Raw genomic sequence first — 16,876 nt, 5'->3', positions numbered from 1 at the left:
TCATTACATATTTGTTCCTTTAATTCCTGCTGACTATTGGGGTCCTGGTTCAATTCCATCAAAGTGGTTACCCCATTCTTACCTCTGAGTTCTGACACCGCATCATTTCACTGCAACCAACATATTTTTGATAAATATTCTAGTTTCGTTCTGAGTGAGCACTTTTTCACCTTCACCCTCTACTTTGATGATATTAATTGTCCTATTTCATGTCATTATTCACAAATTTTATGACATATGTCAGTGATAATAATCTCGATTCTGATTCTGATTCTGATTCCTGAAGAGCGCCTTAAGCCATTCTGTGCACAAACTGAACACTTCCCATTTTGTGTTGTAATCATCAAAGTACTCAATATACCTGGTTGACTGTGAGATGCGATCACTTAATAACTTTTATTTCAGTAACTGCCATAGAGCAATACATCACAAATACTTGCCCTTCGGCCCATTGAGTCCATGTCAATGTAATACACACAAAGTGCTGGAATCTCAGCAGGACAGGCAGCATCTGTGGAGATAAATAAAGAGCTGATGTTTTGACCTGAGACTCTTCATCAGGATTGAAAACAAAGCAGGAAGAAGCCTTGGGGGAGTAGATTTAGAATGGAGATGAGGAGGAACTGCTTTTCCCAGAGAGTGGTGAATCTGTGGAATTCTCTGCCCAATGAAGCAGCGGAGGCTACCTCAGTAAATATACTTAAGACAAAGTTGGATAAATTTTTGCATTGTAGGGGAATGCCATTCAATAAGATCATGGCTGATCTGGCTATGGACACATCTCAATACCTGTCTTTTCCCCATAACTAAGGGTTATGGGGAAAAGACAGGTATTGAGATGTGTCCATAGCCAGATCAGCCATGATCTTATTGAATGGCGGATCAAGTTTGACAGGCCAGATGGCTTACTCCTGCTCCTATTTCTTATGTTCTTATGTAGAAGAAGCTGGGGGAGGGAAAGAAGTATAAAGTGATAGGCAAAACCATGGGAGGGGGGAGGGGTGAGGAAGTGGGAAGCTAGGAGGTGGTGGGTTGAAAAAGTAAAGGGCTGATGAAAAAGGTAGGAGAGGAGAGTAGACTATGGTGGGAGAAAGGGAAGTAGGAGGGGTACCAGAGGGAGGTGAGGAGAAAAGAAGGGAGACAGATGGGGAATAGGAAAAGAGAGTAGGGGGAGAGGGAGGAGAAATTACCATAAGTTAGAGGAATTGATATTCATGGTATCAGATTGGAGGTTACCCAGATGAAATAAGAGGTATTGCTCCTCCAACCTAAGAGTGGCCTCTATGTGGCAGTTAATGAAGAGATGGCAACACACCAAAATGGGAATGGGCATTGAATTAAAATGGTTGGTGACTGGGATATCCTGCTAGTTGAGGATGGAGCGAATGTCAATGCCCACCCAGCTAGTGATCTTGCACCTTAATGTCTACCTGCACTGCACTTTCTCTGTGCTATTACATTTTATTCTACATTCTATTATTGTTTTACCTTGTACTACCTTAATGCAATGTGTAATGAATTAACCTGTCTGAACACCTCAGTATATATGACAATAATAAACCAATTCAGATTCAGTCCGTATCCCTCTCAGCTCCACCTCTTGTACCTATTCAAGTGCTTCTAAAATGATACTATTGTATATGTCTCAACCATTTTCTTTGTCAGCTCTTTTCATATACTCACCACCCTCTATATGAAGAAGGTGCCCCTTAAATCCCTTTTAAATCTTTCCCCTTTCACCCTATATCTATACCTTCTGATTTTGGAGGAAAAGTTGTTACCATCCACCTTATCTATGCCTTCTAAGCATTTCTGCAAGATCACCCTTCATTCTTCTACAATCAAAGGAATAAAGACCCAGCATGGCCAACGTCTCGATATAACTCATGTACTCTAGTCTTGGCAACATTCACATAAATGTTTTCTCCACTCTTTCCAGTTCAACCACATTTTTCAAATGTTTTTCCTTTGTTCAAGAAAGAAAGTATAGACTGGGAATTATAGAGCAGTGAGTCTTACTTCAGTTGTGGGCAAATTATTGGAAGAGATTCTCAGAGACAGGATTTAGGAGCATTTGGAAAAGTATAGTCTTATTAGGGTTGGTCATCATGGCTTTGTAAGGGGAAGGTCATGCCTCTTGGTCTTGATTGAATTTTTTAATGATGTGATAAAGCACATTGATGAAGGTAGAGTAGTAGATGTGTTGAATATGGATTTTTGGTAGGACATTTGATAAGGTTTCCATGGTAAACTCATTCAGAAAGCCAGGAGGCATGGGATAAAGGGAAATTTGACTGTGCAAATACAGAATTGGCTTGCCTATAGAAAGGAGAGAGGGTTGTAGATGGAGCATATTCTACCTGGAGTTTGGTGAACACTGGAGTTCCACAGAGGTCAGTTCTGGGACCTCTGCTGTTTGTGATTTTTATAATTAACTTGAACAAGGAAGTAGAAGCCACCATACCAAATAAACATTTGGCATTAAGCTGGAAAGAGTACAGAAAAAGTTGATGAGGATGTTGCAAGGACTCTAGAGATAAGTCGAGCAGGCTAATACTTTGTTCCTTAGAACATATGTGACTGAGGGTGACTTTGAGAGATATATAGAAACATGAGGAGCATGAGGAGTCTTTTTTTTTCCCAGGGCTGGGAATCAAGGACTAAAGGGCTTAAATTTAAGGTGTGAAGGAAAGATTTAATAGCTGCCTGGAAGAAACTTCTTCACACAGAGAATTGTTCATTAAGTGACTCATTGCTCATTAATGGATATATCTAACTAGCCAACCATGTCCTTCACCCTTTGCATATACTGTAAATGTAGCATAGTCAGGTCCCCAGGCAACATAAATTTTTGCCCCCAAGTTATGGACTCCCCTACCTGGTGGAATATAGCTATCCTCTCCAATAACTACCATGCTGTATAACTCTATGAAATGTTCATCAGGCTTTAGTCATCATGACATCTCACCTGTTTTAAACTGAATTAAGATATGACATGCGCAGGTAGATGAATTATTGACTAAATAATAAATTTTACTCCATTGATTATCTGAAAGTGTATGTTGAAGTTCTACTTTCCAGGTGCGTTGAACCCTATCATTAGGTGACATGCAAGCATTCGTTAACTGTTTATAAATGATAGCTATTAATCGTTTTTGAAAAGGTTTCAACTGAAAAATAACATAAGCCAAATTTAAAGAGCAAGCCAAGGGGTAATTCAGTAAGAAATCATATAAAAAATCCCTAACCTGTAAATATCTGAAAAAATGTGTATTAGAGATATCGTATTTATCCATTAACTGTGAAAAAGACATTAAACAGTCTTGTAAAAACAAATCTAAAGAAGTTTTTATTCCCTTAATTTTCCGTGTTAAAAAAGCCATATCCAAAGTTGATGGTTTAAAAAAGAAATTAGAATAAATATTACTAGAAAGTAGAAAATTATTTCATTCAAAAAATCTACAAAATTGAAACCAAATTTTTAAAGTATGTTTAACAATAAGGTTAAGAGCTTGTCTACTTATTCTGGAGAGCGAAAACGGAAGAGGAGCTCCTAATAAAGAAGCTAACGAAAACCCCATTACTGAATTTTCCTCCAACTGTAACCATGAAGGGCGATCTTGATCATCTATATCATAAATCCAAAAAGTAATATAATGAATATTAATGGCCCAATAATAAAATCTAAAGTTTGGTAAAGCCAGTCCTCCATTTTTTTTTGCAATAAAAGTTTATTCACTCCAGAGCTTTTATTATTTCAAACATAAGACAAAATCAGAGAATCTATTTTATCAAAAAATGTTTTTGGAACAAAAGAGGGAACTGCTTGAAATATATATAAAAATTTTGGTAGAATAACCATTTTTATAGCATTTATTCGACCTATCAATGACATCGACATAGGTGACCATTTAGAAAGCGCCTGTTGAGTATATTCAACTAAAGGGAAGAAATTATACCTATATAAGTCTTTAAAATTTTTTGTAATTTTGATACCAAGGTAAGTGAAATAGTTTTTGGCAATATTAAAAGGTATTTGATCATAATAATCAGAATAATTACAGTACACAGGGCCCATATGTCCAAAGATAAATTGGTACATATTTTTCCTAATATAAGCCCTATTTGTGACAGATGTAATGCAGAAGTGGCTACTGTAACTCATGTGTTTTGGTCATGTGTAAGTTTAAATAATTTTTGGAGGGATGTGTTTGGAATATTATCTAAAGTTATAGATATGGATGTTCAACCTAAACCACTTACAGCAATTTTTGGGATTATTCCAGAGGAAGCAAGCAAAGTGTCTGCTTCCACCCAACATGTGATAGCTTTTTCAACTTTACTGGCTAGGAGACCTATTTTGCTACACTGGAAAGAATCTAACCCACCTACTGTTCTCTATTGGCTCTCCTCCATTATGTCATGTCTAAGCTTGGAGAAAATTAGAAGCCAGACATTTGATACATCCTTTAATTTTGAACAAGTCTGGCGACCCTTTATTCAATATTTTCGCATGATTTAATTTATTTTTATTTATTTACTTTTCTTTATTCTCTTTGGGGAAAATCCTGATCCGTGAAGGTTCGGAGATGACTGGAAGGATGTGTTTTTTTCCCTCTCATTTTTTCTAATTTTATCCTCAATTGGACTGCCCAATCTTTCTTTTTCTTTCTTTTTTTCTTCCTCTCTGTTTCAGTTTAGTTAGTGGGTTTTTTTTTTCTTTATCAATAAAATTTCCAATTTTTTTTATGATTGCTATGAGGAGTTGTAGTTTTTTTGACCATTTTATATATAACAGCAAAATATTTTACCTATTTGATTTTGATATTATCTACTTTCTGTTTTTATTATTGCTGTTTATATGTCTTTTATATTATCTACTTGCTAAACTCCTCCAATTTGTATATTCTTTATTTGACAATCAATAAAAAGATTGAAAAATGAAATGAAATGAAATGAAATGACATCTCACCTGTTTTAGTGATGAAGCCCAAGATTTTAGAAGTGAGCAGAATCTTTCAGGACTTTTCAACGGACTTCATTTTCATGAACACTTGCATATTTTGGAAAGCCAGTGCGAGATTTAAGAAGTGAGTTGGGCCTTTTGGACAGTTGGCAAAGGCCAGTAAGAAGAAGCTAGTTTTAAGAGGAGTGGCCTTTTTGGAAGTGGCCATTATGTAAGTGGAGAGTGTTAGAGTGGGGTTGAGAGGGATCAGCCATGATTAACTCGCAGAGCAGACTCGATAAGCCAAATTCTGCTCCTATGTCACAGTCCTATGGTCTAATGGACATTTTTGAAACTATAAAGTCTTCATCACTGCGGCTATGAACTGTTCATAAGTTAGGATTATGCATGATAGGGTTAGATTTGCAGAGAAGAAAGGAGAGGTGTATTGCAGGTATAGACAGGTAGGAACAAATAAGGTACTTATGGAGTATAGGAACTACAAGAAAACACTTGAGAAAGAAATCAGGAAGTTAACAGAAGGCATGAGGTTGCCTTAGCAAACACGGGAACCTAAGGGATTCTATAGCTAAAAGCAAAAGGATTGCCAAGGGCAAAATTGGTCCTCTGGATATCAAAATGTTAATCCATGTGTGAAGCCAAAAGAGATGGGAGAGATCTTACATGCACTGTTTGCATCTGTACTTACTCGGGACACAGACACAGAGTCTATAGAAGTAAGGCAAGATGGCATCAACTTCATGGACTTTATACAGATTACAGAGGAGGAGGTGCTGGAAGTTTTGAGACAATTTAGGGTTGATAAGTCCTTAGGACCTGACAAGGTGTTCCCTCTGACCCTGCAGGAGTCAAGTGCAGAAATTGTCAAGCCCTAGCAGAGATATTTAGATCAACCTTTAGTGACAGGTAAGGTGCCTGTGGATTGGAGGATAGCCAATGTTTTTCCGCTGTTTAAGAAAGGCTCAAAAAATAAACCAACGAATTTTAGGCTGGTGAGCTAGACACCAGTAGTGGGAAAGTTATTGGAAGGTATTCTAAAGGACCAGGTATATGAGTATTTGGATAGACATGTACTGATTAGGGATAGTCAGCATGGCTCTGTGTGTAGTAGGTCATGTCTATCCAATCTTATAGAGTTTTAGGGAGTTACGAGGAAAGTTGATGAAATCAAGGCAGTGAATGTTGTCTACATGGACTTTAGCAAAGCATTTGACATTGTCCCACATGTGAAGTCGGTCAAGAAGATTCAGTCACTCAGCATTCAAGATGAAGTAGTAAATTAGATTAGACAATTGCTTTGTGGGAGAAGTTAGAAAGTGGTAGTAGAGGGTTGACTCTCTGACTGGAGGCCTGTGACTAGTGGTGTGCTGCAGGGATCGGTGCTGGGTCCTTTATTGTTTGTTTCTATATCAACGATCTGGATGATAATGTGGTTAACTAGATCAGCAAATTTGCAGATGACACCAAGATTGGTGGTGTAGTAGACAGTGAGGAAGACTACCATGTCTTGCAGCAGGATCTGGACTAGCTGGAGGAATGGACTGAAAAGTGGCAGATGGAGTTTAATGCAAGGTGCAAGGTGTTGCACTTTGGCAAGAGCAACCTACCCTGTACAGTGAATGGTAGGGTAATGAGGAGTGTGGTAGAACAAAGGGATCTGGGAATACAGGTCCATAATTCATTGAAAGTTGGCATCACAGGTTGATAATGTTGTAAAGAAAGCTTTTGGCACATTGGCCTCCAGGTGGGATGTCATGTTGAGGTTGTTTAAGATATTGCTGAAGCCTAGTCTTGAGTATTGTGTGCAGTTTTGTTCACTTACCTAGAGGAAAGATGAAAATAAGGTTGGAAGAGTACAGAGAAAATTTACAAGGTTGTTGCCAGGTCTGTAGGACCTGAATTATATGGGAAGATTGAATCTTCAAACGTGGAAGATCGAGAGATTTGATAGAGGCGTACAGAATTATGAGGGATGTAGATAGTGGAAAAAGTCTGCTTACATTTACCTTGAGGTTGGTGGAACTATAACTAAAAGGCATAGGTTAAGGGTGAAAGGTGAAAGTTTAAGGGGAACATGAGGGAAAACTTTAAGTCAGAGGGTGAGAAAGTGTGCATACGAGCTCGATTTCAACGTTTAGGAGAAGTTGGGATAGACACCTGGATGGGAGGAGGCAGCTTAAATGGCTCAGTACAGACTTGAATGTTCCTGTGTTGTACTTTTCTGTGATTCTATTACTCTATGCTGGGCGGTGCGACTCATTGGGCCAGAAGAGCCTGTTCCGCATTGTATCTTTAAATAAATAAATAATAAAGCCCTTTGCCACATTTGTTTGTTACCTTTATGAACAATTTGAATGATATTATTGCTAATATGGATGGGTAAGTTTGCAGACAGCATCAGAATTTTTAATATCATGAAGAAGATTATCCAAAGTCTCAAGGGTATCTCAAACTACCTGGAAAATGGTCAGAGAATGGCACACAGAATTTTTTAGACAGTATAAGGTGCTGTTATTTGCTAAGTTGAATCTGGGTTAAACTTACACAGTAAATACTAGGGCCATGGAAAGGGTTGTAAAGCAGAGAAACCTAGGGGTACAGGTACATAGTTTCCTGAAAGTGGAGACCACAGCTAGACAGGGTGAGGAAAAAGGCTTTTGTAGCAGCTAGAGAAGCTGATATGACTTCTTCGTGGTTGCAGTTATATGTTAGGCGCAGGATAGAGTCTCCAAGATGTTGGCATCCAGGAACTTCCAATAAGGTGGCAGCACATTTTGATGCAGTGGCCTCTTGGAGGTCAACTAAAGGTGGTTTTCTCTTTGTTAAATGTGTTCTTTATGATTGCGAGACAACACTGGACTCCAAGAACTGCAGGTACATCAGTGAGCTGCTTGTTGATCGGAATAGCTGGTCAGTGTGTCAGAGGAGGAGGAGGAGCTGCCTGCTACTTGAAGGCATCGGAGTTGGTGCGAAATAGCCACATGCAGTGTAAGCACGGGTGATTGTCTTGGATGTTTCTCTTGCAATTGCAAAACCCTGTTGGACATTGATAACGTAAGATGCCGCAGACCTGTTTCCCTTGTTTAATGGCACAACAGATGGTAGGGAATAGTCTCAGTTGTAGTGAGAACTAGGCCTCAAGCTAAGAATTGCCTGCTGCTGCAGTACAGGAGAGGAGAAACTCCAGAGGCGGTGCATCGTTTTGTCCGTACTCAGTTGGGGGCTGGCCTCTCCTGTGAGTCCTGCCCTCCAGTGTTCAATCGGTGGAATGACAGGCTGGATTACAATGCTGGGAACTGTACCATCAAATTGCAGGACATGTTGCTCAGGGTCTTGGGCTATCTATGTGTTTTTTGCATGACTATGTTTTTTTGCTCACTATTTTGAATGTGCTGTGTATGTTTTGCACCTTGGCTCCAAAGGAACAGTTTTGTTTGGCTGTATACATGCGTGGTTGAATGATAGCTAAACTTGATTTGATTGGGTTTGAACTTGAAGTTGCTAACCCTTTCCACCACAGCCCCTTTAATAAGGACTAGTCTGTGCCTGGCTTAACTTTCCTAAAGTCCACAAAGAGAACAAGAGTTGGGACATTTTACAGTTGTATGAAATGTGAGAATGTACTTTTGAATACTGTGTACACTTCTGGTCACCTGGGTATAGGAAAGATCCAGCTTTCCCATTAAGCTGGAAAAGACACTGAAAAGATTCACAAGGATGTTGTTTGGTCTGCAGGGCCTGAGCTATAATGAGAGTCTGGATAGGCTATGATTTTTATCCCCCTGGCTCATAGGAGGCTGAAGGGTGACCTTACAAAGATTTATAAACTCCTGAAGGCATAGATAAGGTGAATGATCACAGTACTTTTCCCTGGGTAAGGGAGATGAGTGCATATGTTTAACTTGAAGGGATCTGAGAGAGTGGTGAATATGTAGAATGACCTGGTAGAGGTGAATATACTGTAATTACAATTTTGAAAAGACATTTAGACAGGTACATACATAGAAAGGATTTTGAGGAATTTAGGCTAAATGTGGGGAACTAGAACAAATAAACAACTTGGTCAGTGTGCAAAATTCAGCTGAAGAGCTGTATAACTCCATTCTTGTACCCACATATGCCACTTCCTCTGACAGTGCTTCCCATACATCTACCCTTTATGTGGAAAAGCATTCCACTTAGATCCCCTTTAAAACATTCCCCTTTCTACTGTAGTTCTGTACTGTACTGTAGTCTACTGTAGTTCTAGACTCCATTACCTAGGATACTGTAAATGACAGTGATATTCCACCTTATCTCTGCACCTCATGACTTTATAAGGTCAACTCTCAGACTCTTTTGCTTCTGGGAAATAATTTCAGCCTCTTCAGTTTCTCCTTATAGCCCAAATTTCCAGTCAAGGCAAGGTCTTCATGAATCTTTTTTGCACCCTGTCTAGTTTAATCAGATCCTTTCCATAATATGGCAGCCATAACTTCACACAAAATACTAATAAGTTATTTTAAAATAAGAAATGATTGCCAGTATGTATGAATATCAGGAGGAGAAACTGAGCAGGACAGAGAGTAGGATAAAGAAGCCATTGGTGCACGCTGTGCTTCTGATTGGCTCAATGTATTGCACTTTGCCAATAAATGGAAGGTATGATCAAGTGGAGTAGCCATTTTAAAGCAGCCAGTGTGAGAGGGGGCAACCTAGGAGTGGGACTTCTGTGGCTTTGGCTTTGGCTCTGGCTCAATAAGTTTCAGTGACGAAACATAGGTAAGGAGCAGGTAAAGTTTTTATTTTCCTATTAATCCATGACCTTTCACTTTGTAGACAAAATGGCAGTCAGGTCAGTGGAATGCTCATCTTGCAAGATGTGGGAGGTCGTATCAATCAAAATAAACATGCCATGATTAAATGGAAATCACAAGGGCTTAACAACCATAGTTAAGCCAACAATGAACTAAATCTGGTGCATAGGCCTGCAGGGCTCATAACACTATCTTTCTCATCATTTTAAAAAGTGTTAGATATTTCTCTCAGCTTCCATTGCTCTAGGTAGAACAAACCAAGCTTGTCCAATTTTTCCTTATAGTTCATACCCTGCAATCCAGGCAGCATCTTAGTAAATATATTGGGCCCCCTTTTCTTAGCCTCCACATACCTCTTATAATGGACTGACCAGAACTGCACACAGTACTCCAAGTGTAGTCTGTCTGAAGTTTTATGTAGCTCAAGCATGACGTACTTACTCTTACATTCAACACTCCTTCCAACTAAGACAAAATTCCATATACTGCCTCATCCACTTGCGCAGCTACTTCAGTGAACTATTGACTTGGACCACAAGTTCCTTGTCTACCTCAATGCTATAGGGGGTCTACCATGAACAGTGTATTTCTTCCTTTCATTTAACCTGCTATAGTGCAACATCTCATGCTTGCCCGTATTAAATTCTACCTGCCACTTCCTTCCCCATATTTGTAATTGATCTATATCCTGCTGTATTCTTTGATAGTCCATTACACTGTCTACAACTCTACTGATCTTGGAGTCATCTGCATACTTGCAGATATGCAGTTCCAACGATGATACTCATGCAACCCCATAAGTCACAGAACTCCAGCCAGAATAATAGCCTTTCATCCTATTTTCCTGCCTTCAATATGCAAGCTAGTTCCGAATCCAAACTTGCAATTTATCTTGGGTCCCCTGCATCTTCATCTTCTGAATTAACCTACAGTGAGGGATCTTATCAAATACCTTACCAAAGTCCTTGGAGGCAATATCCCTATGTTACACTTATCAAGCACTTTTGTCACCTCCCCCAAAAAAATCAAGTTTATACTATCAGCCCCACACAAAGAAATAGTGACAGTCTCTTAGCAAGCATGCCCTTCCAAATGCACTTAAATCATACCCTCAGGTATCTTCTCCAATAGCTTCCAAAAGCTTTTTAGTTAGATACGGCGCTGTAACCTGAGGTGTCCTCATTCCACCAGATCAAATGATGGAATCAGGAAAGGATAGAGATGATGGTGTTTGCTTAATGATAAACTCACAATGGTGCTTAGATTTAGTGGTCTTAAATTGGCATATAGAAGTTAGATTAGCAATCTGTATGAATGTGCCACAATAATCTCTCATTCAACGTCAGCAAAACCAAAAAACTGATTATTGACTACAGGAGAAGGAAACCTGAGGTCCATGAGCCAATTCTCATCAGAAGGTGGAGAGGGTCAGAAATTTGAAATTTCTTGGTATTATCATTTCAGAGGATTTGTCATGAGACTAGCACATAGTTGCCATTGCAAAGAAGGCATAGCCTTGTCTCTACTTTCTTAGAAATTTGCATAGATTCAGCATGTCATCTAAAACTTTGACAAACTTCTATCAATATACAGTGGAGAACATACTGACTGGTTGCATCATGGACTGGTATGGAAGCACCAATGCCCATGAATGGAAAAATCTACAGCAAAGTATTGGATACAGCATAGTCCTTCACAGGAAAAGTCCTCACCACTATTGAGCACATTCACAGGTAGTGCTGCCATAAGAAAGAAACATCCATCAACCGGGACCCCCACCAGCTAGGCAAAGCTTTCTTCTCACTACTACCATCAGGAAGGAGGTACAGGAGCTTCATGTCCCACACCAGCAGATTCAGGAACAGTTAGTACCCTACAAAATATCAGACTCCTTGAACCAGTGTGGATAACTTCACTCACCTCAACTCTGAACTGATTTCACAACTTATGGAATCACTTTCAAGGACTCTACAATTCATGTTCTCAGCACTTTCAAGGACTCTACAATTCATGTTCTCAGTATTTATTTTTACATACGTATTATTTAGTTATTATTTGCAGAGTTTGTCTTCATTTGCCCATTTGTTGTTTGTCAGTCTTTGTTTATGTTTTGTATTGATTCTATTACATTTCTTTTTTCCTGTGAATGACAATGAATCTCAAAGTAGTATATGGTGACATATATGTACTTTGACAATAAATTTACTTTGAACTTTGAAATTTGAATATATATTGGCATTAAAATTAGCACATCATCATGGGCCAACATGGCCTGCCCACTGCTGTACTATTCTATGCAATTTTAAATGGTCATGGGAAACAATTCTTATTAAAAAGAATGTGGGGAACATCCAGTCATCTAGAAGAAAAAGATATACTTAAGGTTTAGGAAGCAAGGTACAGAGAGGGCTCTAGAGTTACAAGATAGCCAAGAAGGAGCTGAGGAGAGCTGGAAGGAGACTTGAGAAGGCCTTGACAAGTAGAATTAAGTAAAACCCAGGAGGATGATTAGAGTGAACAGATCAAGGAATGAAGAGGAAACATGTACCTCAAGATGGAAGGAGTAAGGGAAGTCCTTTATGAACGTTTTGCGTCTGTATTCACCATTGACGGGAACCTTGACAAATAGGAGGACAATGTAAACTGGTTGATATGCTGAAACATATCAATGTTAAGAAAGAGGATGTACTGGAACTTTTGGAAAACATTAGTGTAGATAAGCCCCCAAGGCCAAACAGGATATATACCCAAGTTTATTACAGGAAGTGAAGAAAGAGATTGCTGTGTTCTTTGGCAATGATCTTTGTGTCCTCATTAGTCATAGGAGTAGTACCAGAAGACTGGAGGGTGGTAAATTTTATTCCTTTGTTCAGGAAAAGAAATAGAGGATAACCCTGGGAATTAGAGACCAGTGAATCTTATGTCAGTGGTGGGCAAACAATTGGAGAGGATTCTTAGAGACAGAATTTACAGGCATTTGGAGAAGCATAATCCTAGGGGTCGTCAGCATGGCTTTGTGAGGGGTAAGACATGTCTTGCAGGCCTGATTGAATTCTTTGAGGAAGTGACAAAACAAATTCATGCAGGTAGAGTAGTATGCTAGGGTGTATTCTGGAGTTATAGTATATAGCAAATACTAATTTCAATGCAGCCAGTCTTCAGACCTGAACATGGATTGTGGATTGAGTTGAAGATGCAGCTGTGAACATTGCACTTTCTGGAGCTGCACTTTGAAGTTGCTTGCAAGCAAAGAAATACTCCATTTGACAGCAGATGTCTGCATATACATGAATGCGGCCCAGGGTCAGTGTGAATTAACATTCATATTGGGTGTTTGGTTGGAAAATGGAAGTATTTGAAAATCATATGCATTTTAAAGGAAGAATTATAGATACATTGTAACTATAGAATTGTCCTGCTGTTATTATCTTTAGCATATAAAAATGTCTTTAGGATATAAATATTGTTTCAGGTAGGTATCTTCTTCCAAGAGTGTCTTGAATATGATAACTGCTACTCACTTTGCTGAATAAAGGCTTCTATATCCACTAGCTTCAGTGTCTGTCTGGTGGCATACAGCACTGTGTATAGATTTTAGTAAGGCGTTTGATGTGGATCTCCACTTAGGCTCATTCAGAAAGTCAAGGGGCAATGGGTCCAGGGAAACTTGGTTATGAGTATTCAGAATTGGCTTGCCCAGAAAAAGCAGAAGGTGGTAATAGATGAAGCTATAGTTCTGCCTGGAGGTCAGCAACCAGCGGTTTTCCACAGGAATCTGTTCTGTAACCCCTGCACTTCGTGATTTTTATAAATGTCTTCAATGAGGAAGTGGAAGGGTGGGTGAGCAAGTTTGCAGATAATACAAAGGTTGAAGGTGTTGTGAATAATGTAGAAGACTGTCGTATTGTTGCTGATTAACTGGACTCTGAAAACTTGCACTTTTCCACAATCATACTTTATTATTTGTGCACAAAGTGAAAAGCATGGCCCCTGTCATCAAACAGTTCTAAATGTTGAATAAAGAAATGCCATTTTTAAATTCAGAAATTGACTACAACGGGACATTGACAGGATGTAGAGCTGGGCTGAGAAGTGACAGATAGAATTCAGTCTGGAAAAGTGCAAAGAAATACACCTTAGAAGTTTGAACTTCAAAGCAGAATACAGGGTTAAGGGCAGTATCTGTAACAGTATAAGTAACAGAGGGATCTGGGGTCCACATCCATACAACCTCAAAGTTGACACACTAGTTGATGGGGTGGTTAAGACGCCATATGGTGTGTTGACCTTCATTTGTTGGGAGATTAAGTCCAAGAGCTGCAAGTTAATGTTGCAGCTCTTTAAAGCTCAGGTTAGACCATATTTAGTGTATTGTGTTCAGTTCTGAACTCCTCCTTATAGGTAGGATGTAGAAACTTTAGAGCAGGTGCAGAGATGTACCAGGAGGCTGCCTGAATTAGAGAGTGTGTCTTATGAGGATAGGTTAAGTGAGCTAGTGCTTTTCTCTGTAGAGCAAAGAAGAATGAGAGGTGACTTAATAGTGCTGTGCAAGATGATAAGAGGTATCAATCGAGTGGATTTTTCCCCCAGGGTAAAAATGGCTAATACGAAGGGGCATAATGTTAAGGTGATTAGAAGAAAGTACAAGGGGGATGTCAGGGGTTATCCTTTTTATACAGAAAGTGGTAAATGTATTGAACACTTCTACCATAACGAGCAGGGGTTGCAGAACTGATCCCTGTGGAAAATCACTGGTCCCTGACCTCCAGATAGTGATAGAGTCAGATACATTAGGGACTTTTAGAAGACTGTTAGATTACCACATGGATAAAAGAATAATGGTGGGCTATATGGGAGGGAAGGGTTAGATTGATCTTAGAGTAGGTTATAGGTCAGTGCAACATTGTTGGTTGAAGGGTCTTTATTGTGCTGTCCTGTTCCATATTCTGGAACAAGACCCACGTGCATGTATGAGCACCTTTGCAATGGATCAGTTATAGAAGTGCGACAAACTGAATTTCTGAAGAATGTATTTACACTTTTATGCAGGAATAGTCGAGTTAACACAATATAAAATGATATCAATTAAGATCTGTTAGATTCCAATTTAAATGCTGAAAGCAAAACACAAAATTTCTGTTACTGGTCAGGCAGTATTCTTAGAAATGAACAAACAGTCGATGTTATGGGCCAAGACCCTTCTTCAGAAATGTTTCAAATGTTGAAAGTTTTTTTTAAACAACTGTTGGAGCCTCTGTGGTTATTCTCAATATTTACTTATTAAAATTATTATTTTTTTCAGCTGATGAATCTGGAACGTAAATGGCAACACCATGAGCAGAACAACTTTGTTATGAAAGAATGTATCCTTAACAATTTTCATCAATCCTATATTTAATTTACAGAAGCATTTAAACAATATGTCTTATAAAATTAGTGAAATGTTTCTACTGTAAAAGTTTGAACTACTATTTTGTCCAGACCATCATGAAGAAAGCATCTTTTACATCTGATTTGGCTGATAGAGCCTTAATTTAATATGAAAATGGCGGTACTTCCTCAGTACCAGTTTGAAATGGCCATTTGGATTAAATAACTCATGGCCTATCGAAACAGGTCAGTATGCCAACCAACTGAGCCAAATCTGCCATCTTTCTAACAGATTTGTTTTTTTCTGAATCTTATTCCCTTATGTCATGATTATATAGGTAGCATGTCACCAATGCATTGATTGCTCCAAGCATTTGTTAGTTAGTGAGTAGAATCCAAGCTGCTTTTGAAACTAATTTACCAGAAACTTACCGAAAGCTTTTGCCTCTTCTCGCTTAAACCTCTTGAGACAAAGCCTACCCACTCTCACACAATGGCTGCACCAATTAAACCAAACTTTTTATTGGCTTTGCCATTTGCCTAAAAGATCATTTGATAGAAGCTTGCAAAAATGTCCTGAAAGGCCTCGCTCTTTTTAAATTTTCTGCTGCCTCACCAACAAGCAACTGAAGCCCGACAAAAATTTACTGAAAAATTCATGTTAGCTGCCTCCTGAGATTCCCTTCATTGCAGAATCCAACCAAATAAATTTCACCCTAGGTGGCCAAATAGGAAAAATCTCCAGGACCAGACAGCACTACATCTGAAGTACGATAGACTTCAGCTCCAGAACGGATTGACTCTAGCCAAAAAGTGCAATTACAATGGACGTAATGGAAAATGTAATGACTGTTCAAGTAATTGTACAATTATATACGGGTCATGAAAGCATCTCACATCCACACCAGCATTTCAGATAGAAACTGACATCAAAAGTGTAGTCCAGAGTACAGGAAAGAACAGTGCAGAATAGAGACCCTTTGTCCCACAGAGTCTGTGCCAACTGTGATAGCAATTTAAACTGCAGAACTGCCTGTATGTTATCACCTTCCATCCATTCACTGCCTGTTTATCTGCCTACCTAAGTGCCTCTTAAACATTGCTATTGTTTTTATTTCCATTACTTCCCTGGGCTGCATGTTCCAGCTGCTGACAACTCTCTGCATACATTAAAACTTCCTTTAAACTCCCCCCCCCCCCCCCCAACCTTAAACCTATGCCCTCTAATGTTTGATACTTGCACTTGGGAAAAAAGACTATGTATGCCTCTCATGATTTTATAAACTTTTATTAGATCGCCCCTCAGCCTCTGCAGAAAACAATCCAAGTTTGTCCAATATTTCTTCATAGCTAATGCTCTCTAATCCAGGTAACATCCTGGTAAATATCTTATGCACCCTCTTTTAAAACACTGCTTCATGCAGTGACCAGAACTGCACACAAAACTTCGAATGTTTATTCATTTAGTTTAAATATGCCGGAGTTTAATTTGTTTATGAGATTTAGCAATGGCTCTTGGATGCTTTTGAACTTTAGTTGATATGCAAGCTATTTCTAAGCATAGCCATTGTGCATACAAACAGCCATTTGTGCTTCACCACATTAATCAGCTGAGAACAAGTCTGTTAGAGAAAGACTGGGCGCAAATGGGAAGAAACACTCTGATTAAGCAAGTGACTGTCAAGCTTTGCCAATCAGCATAAAATTTGCCGGATTGATCTTTAGAAGTTTTGTTTTTCACTTG

The 16,876-nt window shown here is 38.9% G+C and overlaps 1 protein-coding gene across 1 annotated transcript in view; it reads left to right on the top strand.

The window, feature by feature from the left end:
• The window catches only part of ift74 (intraflagellar transport 74), a 202,998-nt gene that overhangs the window by 185,394 nt on the left and 728 nt on the right, over positions 1–16,876 (top strand). Inside the window, exon 18 of the mRNA XM_059974915.1 lies at positions 15,065–15,125. Within this exon, the coding sequence (XP_059830898.1) occupies positions 15,065–15,125 (61 nt within the window). The remainder of the gene's footprint in view (positions 1–15,064; positions 15,126–16,876) is intronic.

Source organism: Hypanus sabinus, chromosome 7, assembly GCF_030144855.1.
Source record: "Hypanus sabinus isolate sHypSab1 chromosome 7, sHypSab1.hap1, whole genome shotgun sequence".
NCBI classification, from domain to species: domain Eukaryota; kingdom Metazoa; phylum Chordata; class Chondrichthyes; order Myliobatiformes; family Dasyatidae; genus Hypanus; species Hypanus sabinus.
Note: the sequence above shows the minus strand (reverse complement) of the source record. Positions and strands in the feature narration are given on the sequence as shown.